This window comes from Bos javanicus, chromosome 8 (assembly GCF_032452875.1).
Source record: "Bos javanicus breed banteng chromosome 8, ARS-OSU_banteng_1.0, whole genome shotgun sequence".
Lineage (NCBI taxonomy): Eukaryota > Metazoa > Chordata > Mammalia > Artiodactyla > Bovidae > Bos > Bos javanicus.
Window position 1 is genome coordinate 76,717,150 of NC_083875.1, and position 21,615 is coordinate 76,738,764.

At 44.6% G+C, this 21,615-nt stretch overlaps 1 protein-coding gene across 2 annotated transcripts in view; it reads left to right on the forward strand.

The window, feature by feature from the left end:
* Positions 1-5,425, forward strand: part of LOC133252948 (endogenous retrovirus group PABLB member 1 Env polyprotein-like) — a 32,642-nt gene extending 27,217 nt beyond the window's left edge. The window contains exon 3 of one of the 2 annotated variants that reach the window (XM_061425999.1): positions 3,376-5,425. In XM_061425999.1, coding sequence (XP_061281983.1) covers positions 3,376-4,809 — 1,434 coding nt within the window. In that variant the 3' untranslated portion in view covers positions 4,810-5,425. The remainder of the gene's footprint in view (positions 1-3,375) is intronic. The other variant, XM_061425998.1, reaches the window with a different exon arrangement.
* Positions 5,426-21,615: the final 16,190 nt, after the last annotated feature.

The window sequence follows — 21,615 nt, forward strand, 5'->3', positions numbered from 1 at the left end:
TGTTTCTAATTGTGCTGGCACAATTACATAAGGAAAAGAAATGTTTAAGAACATGAAATTCCAATTCAAGTTATAGGTAGAGATTCAGACAACTACTGTGAAATTCTTTTGTTTTTAATTGAAGTATAGTTGATTTACAATGTTGTGTTAGTTCCTGGTGTACAGCAAAGTGATTCAGCTATGCACATGTATACAAAACTGAATTATTTTCATATTCTTTTCCACTATAGGTTATTACAAGGTATTGAATATAGTTTCCTGGGATGCCCAATGTCCCAAATGATGTAGTTTGTAGCAAGCCGTTTTAGGAGACTTGCCATGGTTTGGACATCCGTTGGCCCAATTTCCTGTCTGTCTACAGATTAGGCATTTGCCTCGTGCCTTGTCCTTCAAGGACTTGGGGTTTGCTATAGGGCTTCCCTGGAGGGCAGCCAGCATCTGGGCATGGCTTGTCTTTTTCCTTCTCTCCCTTTCCTGGGCCTTGGCCTCCCTCTCCTGTTCTGTTATAAAAGGTATTGGTGGCTTTCTGGACCATTTCATCTAAAGAGGCATCAGAGTCCTGCTGCTGTTGCTGTTGTAACTTTATCCTTGTCACGCAAGTGTATGTTCCCCGGTTCTTTGTCTCATCACAACAAAGATTTGGAGCAATGGATATTAAAGCCCTCAGCGCGTCACAGCTCTCGGGTCTTGGACAAACCATGCTACAGCTCTTAGGCAAATCAGTGTTACAGCTCTATTTTATTTAGAAGATAGCAAGAGAGAGAGAGAGAGAGAGAGAAAGAGAGAGAAAGAAAGAAAAGAGCACGCGCACTCGGGAGAGAGAGAGAGTCCGTGAGAAAGCGCTTTGGCTCCTCCTTTTATATGTTTTTTTTTCCTCCACCTGGGCCTGCCCTATGCAAATTGGGCTTAGCCAGGACTGCTGTTTGTTCTGTTTGTTCTGCCTGAAGTCTTCACTCTGGTCCTCGGACCTTCCTTGTCTTTTAGCCACTGCCATTTTGGACTCCTTTTCCCTATTCTACCTACCTAATATCCTGATATCTGTTGCACACTGGGACAGGAATTTGTCCTTTAAAATCACCTGTCCCTCATAAGAGTCTAAGTCCGGATTGTTATACTTTTGGAGGGCTTCTTTGACACTTTCCAGAAAGGCAATGGGGTTCTCACTGGACTCCTGAGTTATTGCTGGCCACTGCTGTGGACTGGCCACAGTTCCACAACTAATGGCTTCCTTCTATTTGCCTGGGTGGTCTTCCTTAGGGGTGAGTCTTTCTGAAGCCTATCCTACCCAGTATTGTTGCAACCTGAGAGCTGGGTGTCCCTGGGTCTGGGTGCAGATCCCCAGGCAGGTTGAGGTGTGACAGCCTCCTGGAGATTGAATCCCTGGGCATGTCAACCTCCTGGGACCCTGGGCTGGTGGATCCCCAAGCAGGGTGAGGCATGACAACCTCCTGGGGACCCTAGGTGAGAGAGTCATTTCCTAGGCAGGTTGATAAGGAGTCTAGGGGTCCCCAAGGAGAGAGGGGTCTGGAAATCTCAAGGAGGAAGAAAGGACAAACTTTTTTTCTTTCTCCACATTCCTTAGGATTATATAACAATAATGTTTCCTGCCTAAGGACAGTCTTTGGATTCAACCTTCTGTTATCTTAAAATGTTGATTATGGGAGTAGACCTGGTCTTTACAAGGATGTATCTTGCCTGAGGACAGTGTTATCTTAAAATGTAAATTATGGGAGTAGGACTGATGAGGTCTTTACAACCTCCAGATATTCTTTGGATTATATAACTTCATTGTTAACACTAGCAAGCGGGTACTCTTTCTACCCCCTTCTGATGCCTATGTCAGAAGCTTTCTCTATCTCCTTTATACTTTAATAAAACTTTATTACACAAAAGCTCTGAGCGATCAAGCCTCGTCTCTGGTCCCGGATTGAATTCTTCTCCTCCGGGGGCCAAGAATCCCAGTGTATTCGCGTGATTCAACAGCAACCTTTCTTCTTGGGGGCTCGTCCGGGATCCTTCAGGACAAGGTAAGGATGCTTGGAGCTTTAGTTCTTTGTTCTCTTAGCGAACACGTTTTCTGCTGTGCTTTACTAACTCTACCATGTGCTTGTGTTAATGAATGGCACGCTCTGCGTGAAGCAAGTAAGGAGCCCTGCCCTGCGGTTCCACGGTGATCTCATACGGCTTATGGCAGAAACCTGTCGGGGCGTTACACCGACCTGCCAATGCCAGGAGGCACCCAATGTCTCCTTCGGGAACCGACCAGAAATGGGCAAAGCGTGTGGACCGAACTCTCCTTTCTTGGTCAAGCTTTTCGGTCTCTTTGACCATTTCATAACTCCTTGGGAATTAGAAGTACTAACCTAATCTATCGGATCATAGACTTTCAAGAGACTTGTGATCTATACTGTCATTGTGTACTGTGGCTTAGGTCCCAAACTTGGATTGGTAGTCAAGAAAGCGCCTAGCCTCGCTAGGAATCGAAAGTTCGGAAGCTAGATGGAGCTCTAGCTCCCAGAACATCTCTGAGGTTAAAGGTTACTCAGATTGGGACTGCGATGGGTTTTTTTCTTTGGTAACGCCAGCTCTTAGTAGATCAAAGGAGGCTGTTATACTGGTGTGGTGATGCTTGGAAAGAACATCTCAGTTTTATGTTCGCGTCGGTCTTATTGTAGTTTTTAAAGATTTTAATCCATGAAATTATCCCCAGGTTTGGGCTGCCACGGAGCCTTCAGAGTGACAATGGCTCCGCCTTTAAAGCTGCTGTAACTCAGGGGGTATCTAAAGCTCTAGAAATAGAATATCACTTACACTGTTCCTGGAGACCCCAATCCTCTGGAAAAATTGAAAAAGCTAATGACATTATCAAAAGACATCTGCGCAAATTAACTCAAGAGACGCAGGACAAATGGATTAAAGTCCTACCCATAGCTTTAATGAGGGCTCGAACTACCCCCCAAAAGGAGGGACTGCCCCCCTTTGAAGGTATTTATGGAAGGCCTTTCTTACGCACAGACATTGTTATAGACCCTGAAGCCTTGGAATTAACTAATTATGTAACTCAACTCTCAGCTTTTCAACAGGCATTAACAGAACTCCGGGAGACGACTCCTGACCCAGCCTCTGAAACAAGCAAGCCTCTATTTGAGCCAGGAACCGAGGTCCTCATAAAAACATTGGGATCTGGGGGCCCATCCCTCGAGCCTCTTTGGGAAGGTCCTTACCAGGTTATTCTTTCTTCTCCCACAGCTGTCAAAGTGCCAGGAATTGATTTGTGGGTACATCATACTCGAGTTAAGAGGTGGCACCCTGACCAAAATTAAGTGACTTTATTTTATGTCTTTACTTTCTATGCTCTGACTTTGTACCTTTTAGATGGACCTGATAACCTATGTGAGCTTACTTCTGCTGACTCCAAATATCCTGAGTCTGCCGTTGGATCCTCAAGACAATGTCTTCCCGTCCTGGGCTCACTCCTATGCTGCATTCCACAATCGATCTAACTGCTGGATCTGTGGAGCGCTCCCCTCTTCATCAGTGGAAGGCTTCCCATGGTGGACATCCCCATTTCAAGGAAAAGACTTTCTTCAAGTCTGTGAATATCTTCGACAACAATCACATGTGATGCCTCTTCTTCATCTGATGACATCTACCAACCCTAAAATGGACTGGTGCAACACTTTGTACTCTAACTATGGACATAATGTGACTTTTAATTTTGATTATACATTGTCTCGGTTCAATGACTATTTTGCTACATATAAGGTAAACGGGTCTAGATCTAATGGTTTTTTACCTGACGTTTATCAAATATGGGATGAGGTTACATGGCTAACTCCTGAAAAAGGACGTTTAATATCTACTGCCTCTATATGCTGTGAACAAACAGAGCTGTCCCCAAAAGTTAGCCAACAACTTACTTACAATGATTGGAAACAATTGGGATATTTGTCTCAGGAAACATGCAATGTAATCATTCCCGTGTTTTCCAATTCCAGTTCAGGTTCTCCCTTTGTCTGGCCAGGCATGAATTGGGACTGGATATCTCAGTCGCACTGGCTTGCTCCAAACGGGACTTATTGGATATGTGGCTCTTACCTATGGTCATGGCTTCCCCCTGGTTGGATAGGGAGATGTACCCTGGGTCTAGCCTTTACTCATGGCTTTATATTTTCAGAGCTTCCAGAAAAGCCTGCTAATTTACCCCACCTTAAAACTCGGTGGGCAAGGTCTGTATTTCATTGGTATGATTATTTGGCTGCAGCGTTTGTTCCCTCTTTGGGAACTACAGATGTTATGTTACGAGTGGATGCTTTGACTAATTTTACTCAACAGGCATTACAAGATTCTCAAAAGGCTATTTCAGCTCTTAATGCTGAACAAGCACAAATTAGAAAGGTGGTTTTACAAAACAGATTTGCTCTAGATATTCTGACAGCTACACAAGGAAGAACTTGTGCCATTGTTCATACCCAATGCTGTACATATATACCTGATATGAGCATGAATGTTACTCATTTTACCAGCCACATGAACAAGATGATTAGGGCCATGGATACTCCTGAAGCCTCAATTGCCTCACTTTGGGAGACGTTAACTAGTTCCCCATGGTGGACAACTATCTTAATTACAATAATTCTGGTTGTTTTGTTCTTGCTGTTTGCTCCCTGCATCTGTAATTGTATAACTGGATTTGTTTCTAGCCGCATGAAAGCTTTTAAGTTACACATGGTTGCTCAAACTCCTGCTACTGCTGTAGCTTCCTACAGCTACTATTTGGGGCCCATGGATCATATATCCTCAATATGAGGATTAGGAGAATATGTTGCCTCACCAATTTAGGGACAACGCCCCCGGTCAGCTAGGAAGCAGTTATGGAACGAGAACAATGCCCCTTTTCCCTAGGCAACATAATTCTCCTAAAAGAAAAGGGGGAATGAGAGAGTCATTTCCTAGGCAGGTTGATAAGGAGTCTAGGGGTCCCCAAGGAGAGAGGGGTCTGGAAATCTCAAGGAGGAAGAAAGGAAAAACTTTTTTTCTTTCTCCACATTCCTTAGGATTATACAACAATAATGTATCCTGCCTAAGGACAGTCTTTGGATTCAACCTTCTGTTATCTTAAAATGTTAATTATGGGAGTAGACCTGGTCTTTACAAGGATGTATCTTGCCTGAGGACAGTGTTATCTTAAAATGTAAATTATGGGAGTAGGACTGATGAGGTCTTTACAACCTCCAGATATTCTTTGGATTATATAACTTCATTTTTAACACTAGCAAGCAGGTACCCTTTCTGCCCCCTTCTGATGCCTATGTCAGAAGCTTTCTCTATCTCCTTTATACTTTAATAAAACTTTATTACACAAAAGCTCTGAGTGATCAAGCCTCGTCTCTGGCCCCGGATTGAATTCTTCTCCTCCGGGGGCCAAGAATCCCGGTGTATTCGTGTGATTCAACAACAACCTTTCATAGGCAGGTTGACCTTCTGGGACCCCAGGCTGGAGTTGGGCATCTCCGAGGTCTTCAGCGTGACTAGTGCTGGGTAGGATTAAGGCGTTGTAATCTTAACTCACTGCCAGTTTGTCTACATGGATGGGAATAGATACCATGATGTAAGGCAATCCAAGCATGTGCCCTGAGACTGGGAACCTGGAAAAATAGCCATGTCTTATCCTCTTCTTGCTCTGAGGGACTGTAAGTCACTGATTTCCTCCCCTAGTCCTCCATAAGAGCAGTTTAGGGTGTCTCCAGTGGTAAACATTTCATTGTCATAGGCACTCTAGGTAATAATAGAAGTAATGACAAAGGAGTGGGTTATCTGGTCCTCTTAGGGGCATTAAGAGTGCTTTAATAATAAGCTGGGTGGATCAATGTTGCCTACAGAGGGGGCAGAGTTAGTAAGTTTCAGGAGTTAGTAAGTGGCTTAAGAACAAATTGATAAGAGGCAACAGACCAGATGTTCCATAAAAGTGGAGTGGAGATTTGATCCGGGGGTATGTTTGTAACTTTAGGAGAAGGGTGGTAAGGGTTTGGGCCCAAACGGCCTACAGGCCTAACTCCCAAAGTGGCAAACATTATCCTTGGAAGCCCAATTGCCCTGGAAGGGATGCCACCAGCAGATGGACTCCTAGCAAGCATTGTGTGCCTGTCACCTGCCCTGGCAGGTCCACTGAGAGGTGCTGTTGTTGCACATGTTGTAGGAAACATGGAAGATGAAGGCCTGAATATCTAGAGGGATTGGATATTATACAGTATTTTCCTCCCAAGGTCAGCTATTTTCTGGTTGTCCCGCCAGAAGATTGTAGACGCAATATTATGGGCCTGGACGGGGCTCAAGAAAAGAGCATAAAACAGGACAGAAGGGGGGCGGGGCACAACTTTTGAAAGAACAACATAGCCCAAGAGCATAACATAAACTCATTAACGTCACATGGGTCCAAGATGGCAGTCAAGTTAAATTCAACTAAACCTGGATCCTCAATCTGCAAGCTAAATGCCACACCCAGAGGCACTGTCAAAAGACCAAGGAGTGGGTGGTTCCCCAATTGCTGGAATGATCCTCCCACTCATTAGCATATGAAATCACCCAGCTTACAAAAACTAACCACACGTTTCATGGTCACCACATACACCTTCTGTGATAGCACACTTTGTGGACTGTGCTTCTCTCTGAATTCAAACAAATCTACCTCTTACCTATCACTGTATCTCTCACTGAATTCTTTCTACAATGAGACATCAAGAACCTGAGCTTCATCAGGTCCTGAAACCAGGCACCATGTGTTTTGATTGGGTGTGAGTCCCTGCCAGACACCACTGAGTGACCAAGCACAGCACAGAGTCCGTGCCACGTGAATTTGAACCCCAATTTTAAACAGTTTCAAGACAGTTTTCAGAAGTGGAAAGATAATGGCCTGCCCAATACTTTGTTAACAGTGGCATAGATGGAGAGAGGAGCTGAAGGATGGGAGGAAAAAGCAGTGGGAAAAATGTACTAAGGAACCCATTTCATTACTTGCTGGAGAAACTGCTAAATGCCTGACCTGTGCCCACAATTTTCATTGGCTTTATCCTTGGCACAAAGGCGATTAAGGACAGAAGAACCCTCACCCGCTTGGGCAACAGCTACTGGGGAGCAGAGAATAGTGGAGCCTTTGGGACAGACTGGGGAGTAGCTCCTGCCAGAGTGCCTCAATTGCACCCACTGCCACTAGCCTGTTAGCTGGGGGTTCGAGGAAACAAGAAATGAGAGATCACAAAAGAATTAAGATTTTGTTAGCCACATGTCCTTCCAGCCATAGGGGCGAGGACCTCCTACCTTAACTGGAGGTCTTCCGGAATCTGAGACTGAGCTGTGTAAGCTTTCTGCCAAGTTTGTTTTTCTGTTGTTTTGGTTTCCAGCACACTAGGCTTCTTGTTACTTCCACTGCTCTGGGTTTCCTTTGTGTTCAGTTTCCACCATGTGAGTTTTGCCAAGTTGGGGTTCTGCTGTGCTTGGTCTCTGCCTAACTGGGGCTGAGCTGAGGTTGTTTTGGCCAGGTTAAATCTGAGTCACGGCACCAGATATGTCGAGGGAGTGTGTAATTTCCTCGGTTCTGTCTTGCTGCAGCAAAGATTTGAAATGGTAGACCAGTGTTACAGCTCAGTTACAGCTCAGAGTTTTATTCAGCAAGCAAAGGAAAGTATACCCTCGAGGCATGAGGGCAGGCCAACCGGAAAGGAGAGGCCTCAATCCAGCTTGGCTTCCTCTTTTTATATGTTTTGTCTCCTCCCGCCTATAGCCTGCCCTATGCAAATTGGGCTAGCCAAGAAGGGAGTGTGTTTGTTTCACCTGAACTTTTTACTCAGAAAAAAGTGGATTTTCTTTTGTTCCATTTTCATGGGCTTTTCCCTTTCTTTGTCTTTTAGCCATTGCCATTTTGTACTCCTTTTTCCTATTCTAACTACCTAATAGCTCCAAGAACAAAAGCATATTCACTGAAGGAGCTGTAAGAACTTGTCAACTGTATTGGGAGAATCCTGGGGACCGTGAGGACAAACTTATTGATATGGATGCCCTTATCCAGGATTTGGGTATCAGTGTATTAGCTGAGCACTTGGGAATGGTGTTAATAATCTATTGCGTTGGTTACTGGAAGCTTGGACTCAACAGTGGCCTGTGATCATGAGGTTGAGATGCTAGAACCTCACTGACATATTGTAGAATAGTCTTCCTCAAACTGTGATGTGCATATGACCCACTGGGGGATCTTATTAAACTGAAGATTTTGCTTCAGTAGTTCTGGATGAAGTCCATGATGCTCTGTTTCTAACAAGCTTCTAAGTGATGCTGATACTGCTGGTACTCAGAATATACTTTGAATAGCAAAAGAGAGGAAGGGGTGCAAAGATTACAGAGATGGGAATGTTGGAGGGCCCTTCTTTTTAAAAATTAACTTATTTTAATTGGAGGATAATTCCTTTACAATATTGTGATGGTTTTTGCCATGTGTCAACATGAATCAGCCATGGGTGCACATGTTTCCCCTCATCCTGAACCCACCTCCCACCTCCCTCCCTACCCCATCCCTCTTGGTTGTCCCAGAGCACCGGCTTTGAGTGCACTGCTTCATGCATTGACCTTGATGGTCAACTATTTTACACATGGTAATATGCATGCTTCAATGCTATTCTCTCAAGTCACCCCACGCTTGCCTTCTCCCATATAGTCCAGAAGTCTGTTGTTTACATCTGTGTCTCTTTTGCTGCCTTGTATATATATATGATCGTTGTTAGCATCTTTCTAAATTCCATATATATGTGTTAATATACTGTATTGGTGTTTTTCTTTCTGGCTTACTTCACTCTGTATAATAATAGGCTCCAGTTTCATCCACCTCATTAGAACTGACTCAAATGCATTCCTTTTTATAGCTGAGTAATATTCCATTGTGTATATGTACTGTAACTCCCTTATCCATTTGTCTGCCAATGGACATCTAAGTTGCGTCCATGTCCTAGCTGTTATAAACAGTGCTGCAATGAACATTAGGGTGCCTGTGTCTCTTTCAATTCTGGCTTCTGGAGGGCTGCTTTTGTGTGCAACCACTAACTCTGAAGGGCCCAGGAAGACAATTAGTTCTTCAAGGCCATAAGAAAAGTATTGGTGATGGGAACACTAACTTTGAAAAGCACTGTAGTGGTTTCCTTGGTAGGCAGGAGATGAGGGTGAGAGATATTTTCTTAGGACTGGGCAGTCTTATTTTGAGGAGAATGATGGAATCCTTGAGTGGTAGAGTCCAGATGCTCACCTTCTGAGCAATAAGATGAATGAAATTAGTAAATAAGCTGCAGGTGTAAGTGTGTGTATGCATGCATGTATGTGTGTGTGCACACGCGTGCATGCAAATGCTCAGTCATGTCCAGCTCTTTGCCACCCCATAGACTGTAGCCCATCAGGCTCCTCTGTCCATTGGATTTTCCAGGCACGAATACTGGAGTGGTTTGTCATTTCCTACTCCAGGGGATCTTCCTGACCCAGGGATCTAACCAGTGTCTTTTGCATCATCTTGCATTTGTAGGCAGATTCTTTACTACTAGTGCCACTTGGGAATCCCAAGCTGCAGGGACACCTGTTAATCATTGTGCTTTGATTTGAGCATGAGGATCTGTGGTAGCAGTTAATTGATCATAGTGTTCCTCCGAATGAAATAGATGGACAACTTACTGATGTGCTACTTGACTCATATAAGTGTAAAATGTCTAGTCCTGGTAGGGAGAAATTTGATTCAAATTGTATTGTGGATTTACAGTCTTTTGCCCAGTTCCATGACTTAAATCAATTCCCCAGACCTGAAGCCCTTTGATCGGGTGTTGAGGGGGTGAGTGGTGGGAAGGCCTGAGTCTTTTCATAGGTGGACTCTATAGATCTTTCTCAAAATGTGATCCTTGGGCCAGTAGTATTGGCATCATCTGGGAACTTGTCAGAAATACAAATTCTTGGGCTCTGCCCCAACTCTACTGAGTCAGAAACTCTGGGAGTGGCCTAGCAATCTGTATTTTAACAAGCCTTTCTGATGGTTGTTTTTGATGTATGCTAAAATTTGAGACTCACTGCTCTAAGCCTTCCTTTCCCAGAGAGATCTGTAACCATTTGCCAGAATGACTATGAATAGGGGAACAGAAAATATTCGATCTTTGGGTACTGTCTCATGTTAATATGAGTCTTAGGGACTCAAAACCCCACTGTGATACACTAGTCAGAATGAGGGTTTATGGAGTTGAGGTGACAGAAGGATCTTGATCCAGGTCCATTTCACATGAGTCTGTAAGACTTATCCAGTGGTTATTTATTTAGTTTGTGTTAGTTTCTCAGTTGGAGAAGGCAATGGCACCCCACTCCAGTACTCTTGCCTGGAAAATCCCACGGACGGAGGAACCTGGTGGGCTGCAGTCCATGAGGTTGCTAAGAGTCAGACACGACTGAGCAACTTCACTTTCACTTTTCACTTTTATGCATTGGAGAAGGAAATGGCAACCCACTCCAGTGTTCTTGCCTGGAGAATCCCAGGGACAGGGGAGACTGGTGGGCTGCCGTCTATGGGGTTGCACAGAGTTGGACATGACTGAAGCCACTTAGCAGCAGCAGCAGCAGCAGCAGGAGCTGTTTCTCAGTCGTGACTCTGCTCCTCTGTCCACTGGAATTCTCCAGGTAAGAATACCAGAGTGGGTAGCCATTTCCTTCCCCCAGGGGAATCTTCCCGACCCAGGGATCGAACCCAGGTCTCTCACATTGCAGGCAGATTCTTTATCATCTGAGCCATCCGGGAAGCCCTCAGAATGTATAGTGGAGATAAGTATACTTAGTGATTAGCAAAGTCTCCACACTGGTTCCTTGACCATGGAGGGAGGAAAATTATGGCAGGAAGGCCATGTGGGAGTTCTTTGAATGGGGCCTGTCCCACCACATTCCCCACTACAGTAGTAAACTTAAAGCAATGCTTTGTTGCTAGATAAGGTGCACAGATGAGAGCACCTTCAAAGATTTAAAGAGAATTTGTATTGCCGCCAATTAAAGCTACTTTGGCATACTATAGCTAATAAACTAGCATGTGCCTTATTCTGTACCAGCTACTTAAAGACTGATGAAATCCATTCCTTTCCAACTGTAATGACAGAAATACCCCTGCATTGTTTACCTCAGGGATATGTCAACTTTCCTGCTCTGACTATCATAAGATAATCTGGGTATCCCAAGGATATCAAAATGGTCCTTTAAACTGATGGCATTAGGTTTACTGGTGCATAAGAAATAGCATTTGCCTTAAATGCTTCAGTAAGACCTACTATGTATGACAGAGGGAGAGAAAAAAATCTTCCAAAACTTCAGGATTCTGCCACATAAGTAAAATTTCTAGGCTACTGGGTGGCTCAGTGGGTGCAGAATCTGCCTATAGTTCCTTACAGGGAGACACAAAAGATGCAGGTTTGATCCCTGGGTCGGGAAGATCCCCTGGAGGAGGGCATGGCAATCCACTCCAGTATTCTCACCTGGAAAATTCGATGGACAGAGGAGCCGGGCGGGCTGCAGTCCATGGGGTCGATAGAGTTGGTCACGACTGAAGCGACTGAGCACACAGCCTAGGAAGTAGGGAGGAGCTGAGAAACAGTGGTCTGGGGAATGTTGCACCTTTATATGAAGAGGCACAATGCTAAAAGAGAAGCTTGGATTTGGGAGGCAACATCTATCCTATTTAGGAGTAGTACAGCAAAATATTTACTGGATACGGCATAAAGCTGGCAGTTTTGACTGAGGCCTAGAGCAAGGAAGGGGTCTGCAGCAGGTCTAGGCTCTGGAGAAATTTGCCTGGCTACTTGAGCCTTTGACTCGTAAATCCAATGAATTTCAGATTGTCTGTGCCAGAGAAGGGTGCTGTAGGAGCCCCAGTAGGAGGCTTACAGCAAAGACTTAGGGTGTTGGAGGTAGCTCCAACACCCTAATGATTATTTTCTACTTGAAAATCAGTTTCTGATTTACCACTGGACCCTGGTCTAAAACTTAGACTATAGTCTAAAACTATAGATCACCCAGTGGCAATACAACCTAGGGTGTTATCTATAGCAAATTGTATAGTTAGATGTGCCTGATAGTATTCTACTGTCAAATGAGCATTGTATATTTGAGATCAGGCCTTAGAAGTTTCAGAAGGCATGGATAAAACATGGCTGGGTGACTCAGATTCCTACTTGTTTTCTACCTCTTCTTCTGATCATACTTGTGCCTTCACGGAGAAATTTTCTACAAACAGTTACTACAGAGAGAAAATTCTTGGTCTTGATTTTCAGATGGGTCTCTAAGGTATGCTGGCATCAGTCAGAGATAGATGGTTGTTTACCTTCAGGGGTGGCCCTGAAAGACAGCAGTGAAGGGAAGTCTTCTCAGTGGGCAGAATTTCAGGCAGTGTAGTTAATATCACTTTGTTGAGAAGGAGAGATGGCCTGAAGTTTGGAGCTATACTCATTCATGTACAGTGGCTGCCCACCGTAACCCTGCCCTCACCTCTGTAAATGGACACTTCACTAAATTTTTAAAAATTAAGCCTTTTAGGTCATGCCGTTTATTTCCCACCAAGATCTTGTATGATACAAGAGTATCATGCTGACCTGGCATTAAGCTTTCAATTAAATTTTAATACTCTCTTCCTGGAATTTCTGTTGGGAAAGATCTTGAGAATCAGCAGCAAAATGTGAAATAGTGAAATAATTATATACAAGGGATTTATACCACATTCATTCAACAAATATTTACTGAGGGCGTCTTATGTTCCAGACTTTGTTCTTGGCCCTGGGACACAGCAATAAACCAGAAAGACTCCTGCTCTTGTGGAGTTTTTATTCTAATGAAGGAAACAGCAATAAGCAAACAAGAAAAAAAAAAAAGTATGTCAGATGGCAGTAAGTGCTATAAAGAAAAATAAAGAGGGCCAGAGGGATAGGGAGTATTGGGGAGGATGGTCACGGAAGTCTTTTCTGATTACATTTGAGGAGAGAGCTCATCTGAAGTAGGTGAGGGAGAGAGCCATGTGGAGATCTGGGGAAGATGCTCTGTTAGAGAAAATAGCAAGTGTGAAGGTCTTGAGGCAAGAGTGTATCTGAGGAATAGAAAGGAGGCTATTGTTATGGGAGGAAAGTGAGCAAAGAGCAGAGTGGTAGGAGATACAGCCGGATAACAATATGGGACAGATAGTGTAGGGCTTTGTAGGCTATTTCAGGGTTTCTGTTCTCTGAAATGCGTTGGGGAAAGCTTTGGAGGGTTTTTAACAATGACATGATCCAGCATGTGTTAAAGGCTCCCTCTGGCTGTCAGATGGAGGATAGAACAAAGTGGTGCAAAAATGGAAGCCTAGAGATCAGTTTGGAGGCAATTGCAATAATCCAGGGAGGACATGAGGTTGCTATGAGTTGGTGAGAAGTGGTCAGATTATGGAAATATTTTGAAGTAGAGCCAAATAGCTCTGCTGAGGGGTTCAGCACAGGATATGAGAGAAAGACAAGAAAAAGAGAAAATAGTGCAACGGTTTTGGCTTGAGCAATGCGATGGTTGGAGTTATATTTATCAACATGTGAAGAGTTGTAGAGGAGTAGGTTTGTGAAAAGGTCAGGAGACTTGTTTTTTTTTTAATTTTATTGAAATATAGTTGACTTAGAATGTTATGTTAGTCTCAGGTATACAGCTAAGTGATTAGGTTGTATATATATATATGTGATTATATAGATATATATATGTATATATTCTTTTCCACTATAGGTTATTACAAGATATTGAATATAGTTCCCTGTGCTATACAGATTCTTGCTGGTTATTTATTTTTTATATAGTTCAGTTCAGTTCAGTCGCTCAGTCGTGTCCGACTTTTTGCGACGCCATGAATAGCAGCACGCCAGGCCTCCCTGTCCATCACCAACTCCTGGAGTTCACTGAGACTCACGTCCATCGAGTCAGTGATGCCATCCAGCCATCTCATCCTCTGTCGTCCCCTTCTCCTCCTGCCCCCAATCCCTCCCAGCATCAGAGTCTTTTCCAATGAGTCAACTCTTCATATGAGGTGGCCAAAGTACTGGAGTTTCAGCTTTAGCATCATTCCTTCCAAAGAAATCCCAGGGCTGATCTCCTTCAGAATGGGCTGGTTGGATCTCCTTGCAGTTCAAGGGACTCTCAAGAGTCTTCAGGGCTTCCCCAGTGGCTCAGTGGAAAAGAATCTGCCTGCAATGCAAGAGACACAGGAAGCACAGGTTTGATCCCTGGGTCAGGAAGGTCCCCTGGAGGAGGGCATGGCAACCCACTCCAGTATTCTTGCCTGGAAAATCCCACGGACAGAGGAGCCTGGCGGGCTACAGTCCATGGAGTCGCAAAGAGTTGAACACAACTGAACACAACATGACTTAGCTTGCAGATGTGTTTTAATCCCAAGACCCTAATTTAGTCCTCCATCCAGGAGTCTTGCTTTGACTTTTTAAGATGAAGCTGAATTTTGGACATATAAATGGAGATGTTAAGTGGGTAGTTGGTAGTATGAGTTTAGAGTTCAAGGGAGAGATTCTAGCTGAAGATAAAAATTTGGGAGCATATGCCTGGTAGTTAAAACCTTAAGACAATGAGATCATCAAGGGAGTGAGTGTAGACAAAAGGGGTCAAGTTCCAGGGCCTGGAACCCCCTAGCACTGACACATCAGGGAGATGAAGAGGGATCAAGGAAGGTGACAGCTGTCAGGTGTTGTGATGGCACCCTCTATAATGGCAAAAAAGTGAGGGGATACAGGACCTGTGTGTGGAAGGTGTTAAAGCACCAACTCCCCAGTCGTTGGTTTAAATGATCCAGGGAAGGAGGGGGTGGGGCTGGAGACCAGGGCGGTGGGTTTGTAATGGTGTCTGACCATACACCTAGAATGTGCTTCGTGCTTCACCTATTTCAGTCTTTTCTCAGCCAAGTGACCTTTGTGGTGATCCTGGTTTAGTGTTAACTCTGGACAAATCTCCCAGCTTGGGGTGGCTCATACTCTTTCAAGGAGCCCACTCGGCCTTCATGCTCCTGGTGTGACCAAATCCATGTCCCAGGGGTCGCAGATCTTGGGTGGAGGGCACTTTAGTCACCGGGCAAGGGAGAAAGCTGCGGGACCTGGAAAGTCAAACAAGGGCATGGTAGGAGTGGGAGTAGAGGGGGGTTGGGGATTGTGGAGAGGAGCTCCATTAGACACTTAATAAATGTTTGTTGAATGGATGAATGTGCATATGTGGCTGAGCGTGACTGGTGTGCCTGTCACGTGTGTGTGTGTGCGCGCGCGGGCGCACACGCGCTGTGATTCAGTCTTCTCTTCTGCGTGCCCGATGTGTCTCCCTTCCCAGGCCTGTAGAGGGCGCTCCAGCCTGGGAAGGGAGGCTCTGGAGGGAGCGCCGCTGATGCTCTAGCAAGGGCGGGGTGCGGCCGCGACCCGGCAGGCTCCTCAGAGAGATTGGGTAGGGCGCTGGGCCCAAAGTCCGGGGGCCTGGCACGGCTTCTGGTGCTGTCCCCTCTCTAGGCCCCCGCTGGTCCCCGAGGCCAGGGGTCCCGGCGCGCGGTCGGAACGTGCGGAAAGGAGACTCGGGCTGTGCGCGGGACCTGCAGCCCGGGGGACTTTGGGTCAGAGGGAACCTGGGAAGCCCCCCGGGAGGCGGTTACCCCGGGCTGAGCACAGCGGCCGTCTGGCCAAATCTTCGCCACTCGGGCCACTGAACCCGCAGGTACCGGGCGGGGCAGACCGGGGCGCGTGGGCAGCGGGAGGCGAGTGTTGGTGAGTGTCTGCCCCACCCCAAACATTCCCGACTTATCCCGAGTCCAGCCTCAACGTGGAGGACTTGGTCATGTTTGTCTTAAAGCTTAAAGGCTGAAGAAAGTTCACTATGTCTCCGGGACTTCCTTCGCAGCATAAATAACCCGCACACGTAATTACTGAACTCTGAGAAGGGTTTCTTTCTTTAACGGAGGTTTTCTGAGCGCCTCTGTGCGGGGCTCAACCCTCCGTGCCGGAGGATGAAGTGGTTTCACCCGGACAAGGGCGGAAAAACGAGTTTGACCTGCTCATCAGTGCACACAGGAATTTCTGGCCTAGTATGAGACAATTTGAGGAAAATAATTTAAAATATGATCCCAGAAAGATGAAGGAAAAGAGAACAGTTCAATGTTACTCAACTCACAAGCCTGTTTGCCTTTAGAGGACCAAGGACCGCGGCGACGATGCTGCCTCCTGGTGGCGGAGTCGGGCAATAAAACCGAATGGAGTTTGATATCCGTTGTCGGGTATTCAGTTTAGTTCAGTTCAGTTGCTCAGTAGTGTCCGGCTGTTTGCGACCCCATGAACCGCAGCATGCCAGGCCTCCCTGTCCATCACCAGCTCCCGGAGTCCACCCAAACCCATGTCCATCGAGTCAATGATGCCATCCAACCATCTCATCCTCTGTCTTCCCCTTCTCCTCCTGCCCTCAATCTTTCCCAGCATCAGGGTCTTTTCCAATGAGTCAGCTCTTCGCATCAGGTGGCCAAAATGTTGGAGTTTCAGCTTCAACATCAGTCCTTCCAACGAATACCCAGGACTGATGGACTGGTTGGATCTCCTTGCAGTCCAAGTGACTCTTGAGAGTCTTCTCCAACACCACAGTTCAAAAGCATCAATTCTTTGGCTCTTTCTTTGTAGTCCAACTCTCACATCCATACATGACCACTGGAAAAACCATAGCCTTGACTAGACGGACCTTTGTTGGCAAAGTAATGTCTCTGCTTTTTAATATGCTGTCTAGGTTGGTCATAACTTTCCTTCCAAGGAGTAAGCGTCTTTTAATTTCACGGCTACAGTCACCTTCTGTAGTGATTTTGGAGCCCAGAAAAATAAAGTCAGCCACTATTTCCACTGTTTCCCCAACTATTTGTGGGGTATTATGAACTGAAATTGGTGCCTGCTGCTCAGGTAAATCACAGGTGGAGTTCGTTTAATATTAGACTAAAATTTATTATTAGCACAATCCATGTCTGTAAAGCAAAAGTCTTCAAGAATATGTCAGTAGAGTTTCCCTGGGGAGTTTTGATTTGCCACCAGCTGGGAAATGGATATCTTGAAGAAAATAAAGTTTTCAGCTTCTTCACATAGCTAGCACAATTTCTGTAGGGGAACTGCAGAATAACCGTTACTAGGAGGATTCCAAATATAGGCATTAGAAAAATATTTGGCAATTTCAGCATCCATAAAAATGGTAATTCACTGGTCAAGATTGATACCAAAGAAAAGAAACCCTGATTTTTTTTTTTTAAAAAAACAAAACAGCATTACTTTGTCCCCAAAATAGAAGAAATAACACTCAGATATGGGAAAGGAAAAGAACTTCACAAAAGAGGTCAGTGGAAGCTGAAGACATTTAGTCACATGTAAATGATTAAAGCTAGGAGACAAATTACTTTTGAGCTTTCATAAATAGCAAGTATAGATCTAGTTTCGCTGACCTTCCTATGCCTTAAAGCAGGATAGGAGGTGCCAAATATGTCAGTTGTGCTGTGCTGGTAGCTCCATAATACCCCATTTTTAATTTTTAAAAGGAAGAAGTCAAAAGAAAGTTCCTGTCATTGGTAATCATGTCCCTCTAAAGGCTGTGTTGATAAGTAAAGACTAAAGTAGTGGCTAGCTAAAGTGTGGCCCAGGTACCATGGAGGGAGGTGGGTGTTAGAAATCTGGTTGCTTAATTTGGCATTCGTTTCTGAGGTTAAGACATTTTTATTAGCTGTAATTCTGGGAAGTCTTACTTGCCCCATCCATCCTTTACATTTGTGTCAAAGGGGCACTTAAAGATTTACAAAGGAGTGAACCAGGGGAAGTGGAAAGTTTAAGGTTTTGAGGCAACACTGACAAGGAACTGGCCCACCATTTCATAAGTGTGTGTGTGGTTGTGTTATCATTTCATGGAAGAGATAGTGCTAAATAATCATTTAAAAACATGGTATTATTAATTTTCTGGATAACAGTGAGGATGATTTATTGTTAGACAATTGTAATTGTCTATTAAGGGAAAACCAGGATTCTGGGGATTACAATGAGTTTTCGTGTTTATGGGATGATGGTTTTATACATTTTGGGGATGACTGATGTTTAGAATTTTTTCCTTTTCACATTTCCAGTAAAAGCCATTGATTGTCTTACTATTGAACACTGGCATACTGTACTAGTATTCAGTAAAATATTTTTACTGTATGCATGAGCATAAATTTGGAAATCCTCCAAATTTATAATTTCATTTTATGCTTTGTACTTTTTTTTTTTTTTTACTAAAATGTTTGCTTATCTAAGCAGCAATCTTCTGGAAAGTTTCTTTTGTCTCCCATCCCATTTATATTGTTGTGATTTGATGCCTTTATAAACATATACGCACACCAGAAACGTTTATTATAGTTTTAGTTGGGACTCAGGAAGGAGTGAAAATAAATGCATGTGTTTAATTTGCCATCTTTACCCTGAATTCCTATTTGTTTTTGAATTCAGTGGTATTGATCTTTCCCCCTTATAATTTGTGTTTTATGGCTTTATGTTTAAAAAGTTTTTTCTACCACAAGTTTATAAACACATTTATATTTTCTTTTATAACATATATTTTAAACATTAGGTCTTTAATCCTGTGATAAAATGTTTGAAAAATATTGAGGCTGTGATAATGGGAAAGTAGAGGTATTTAAAAAAGGAAGAGCAATTAGAATCTTAAAAAAAAAGGCTGAGTGACAAAAGGAGAGTAAGCAAAGTATGCTACTTTTCTCTGCAATGAACAACACTTACATGGTCATTACAAAGTAAATTCTGATCATTGCCTAATTGTAGTTGTTGTTCAGTCGCTCAGTTGTGTCCAACTCTGTGACCCTGTGGACTGCAGCACGCCAGGCTTTTCTGTCTTTCACCATTTCCTGGAGCTTGCTCAAACTCATGTGCATTGAGTCAGTTATGCCATCCAACCATCTCGTCCTCTGTTGTTCCCTTCTCCTCATTCCTTCAACCTTTTCTAGCATAAGGGTCTTTTCCAGTGAATCGGGTCTTTGCATCAGGTGGCCAAAGCATTGGAGGTTCAGTTTCAGCATCAGTCCTTCTAATGAATATTCAGGATTGATTTCCTTTAGGATTGACTGATTTGATCTCCTTGCAGTCCAAGGGACTCTCAAGAGTCTTCTCCAGCACCACAGTTCAAAGTATCAATTTTTCAGCACTTAGCCTTCTTTATGGTCCAACTCATACAGCCATGCATGACTACTGTATGGTGGTATAGCTGTTTTTAGAGGATACGGTGACAGGGGAAGAGGGTTAGTAAGAGAGCTAAATCTTCACTTTTTGTAATAGGAAATCAACTGATAACTTTAAAAATAAGTAAATTAAAAAAAAACAGAGGTATGAACAAAGCATTTAGACATATGGCACTAACTCCTAGAAGAAGTAGCTTAAGAGTTAAAAGTTGTAGGAAATTGTTGTTCAGAATAAGTGCTTTGGTACTTTCTGATTTTATTAACCATGAGTATGTATTATTTGGTTTTTTTGAATGATACATCTTATAGAAAGAAGAAAGAACAGGATAGTATTGTCAAAGATGAAGGCAGAAAAGGAGAGTAGGGACTCATTCTCTGATGAGATAAATATTATATTACATGCCTATTCAGGTCAGGGCTTGAGGCAAATACCAGGTATGCAATGTGGTAGGATAATTTAGTGAAATATGAAGCTTTGTTTTGCCTGTGTTTTTCTTTTTTTCTCTTTTTGCTGATCATTTTCTTTTCTCTTTAGAGCAAGTGAGGATTTTGGTAGCGTTGAGAGTATCAGCACCCTGATGTCAGAATCCCTTTTACTTTTGTGAAAGTCTAGAGTAAACCTGGGAAGAGGTTTTACCTTGGAGGGACTGAAAAAAGGGAGGGTTTTGGAGAGAATTCCTGAAGACTGTGGAGGGGATTGGTGTGTATGTCTAGCCACTGTGGGCAGTGGGCTCTAATCCCTGACTGGGATGAAGCAAGTGGTAGGACCTAAGCAGATGGCTCTGGGGGGTGTCTGGGGAAGCCAGGACCAAGCCCAGAGGCTCTCACAGCTGAACTCCTGTGGCTCAAATGTGGCACAGAGCTATGAGTTGGGAGAGTCCAAAACTCAGGGAGTTGTACCTGCTGGGAACACAGGGGTCGCGGCATTCACTGGTGAGACAAATCCCCTGATGGGAGGGTGTCAGGGGCATGTAGGAAGCCTCCCCTGTGCCTTGCTATTTCTTTGACCTTTGCACAGCCCTTGGCAGATGGGATCCTGAGAGTGTCAGCCCTCCAGTGCAGGGCCTTGGAGTAGGTTCATTGGAAGAACATTTTATATTGTGTCTTTGGCCATGCCATGCAGCTTGCAGGATCTTAGTTCCCCAACCAGGGATGAACCTGGGCCCTAGAAGTGCTGAGTTCTAACCAATGGACTGCCAGGGAATTCCTGAAAGAGCATTTTAAAGTGCAGTAACTCTTGCACATCTGAGTTTATAGACTAAGATCACACCTGCTGCATGATGATAGGTAGGGAGCAGCCCCTGTCTTCACTGGCCTCAGGAGGAGCAGACAGCAAATATTTTCATGACTTGATAATAAGTGGTTAAGTGCTCTGGCATGCTCAGGCCCCAGAGGAAGAACAAGGGGATGCAGCAGACACCTCTAGCTCCTTGTCCCCCTCCCAGGAACTGTCCCCTCCTTTATCACTTGTCCTGGCCCCATCTAATGGTCTCTCTCCCCTCCCTTACCTAAGGGTGAAGTGGGGAATTGAGGGGTTCTCTGCTCTGGGAAGGGAGAGGTATAGGAGAGCCAGGCTGGAGTCTTCTTGTAGAAGAGACTAATTTACATCTGATTTCTGGGGTTCCAAATACCTGTCACTGGAGACTCATTCCATGGGCTCAAGAGGTTAAAGTGACTAAAGTACCCTGGACTCCAGCTAGGGAAGAAAGGAGAAAAGAAGGGATGAGGAGGATGCATTCCTAGCTGGAAGGAAGCTGAGGCAGGACTTGAGAGCCCAGGTAGGAACAAGAGCACACAGCCCCATCGGGCAAGGAGGAGAGGCCATGCACCCCCTTTCACTGGTCAGGGTGGAAGGGAATCCTCTGGGGTCTTTGGGAGGAGATGGGAACTCTGGGTAGGGCAGGTTCCAGTAGAACTTGTGTTTGCCTGTGTTACAGGCGGGCTCAGGCTCCCACCTCCCTCCAGTATGCCAAAAGACAAGAGTGGACAGCCTCTGGTGAAGCTGAGAGTGAGAGTGCTGGGCAGAAGCAGAGTAAGTGGTGTCTTCAGGGTCTCAGAGGCCTGCAGAACCATTGAGGATGTGTGTCCTGGAGCCACCATCTCTCCATGGGCTGGGATTTCTCCTAGACCCGGAGCAGCCCAGCTCCCACCCCGCCAGTCAGCTTCTCTTTTACTGCCTGCGGGTCTGGGCACCTGGGAAGCAAGGAAAGTCTTGGGGTGGGCGAGAACATAGAATTTTTCCAGCCTGAGCTCCTGATTGGGACCTTAGAGTGTGTGACTCCCCCCTGTGGTGACAGTGGCTTCTCTGCGGACACAAACACACAGAAACAGAAACA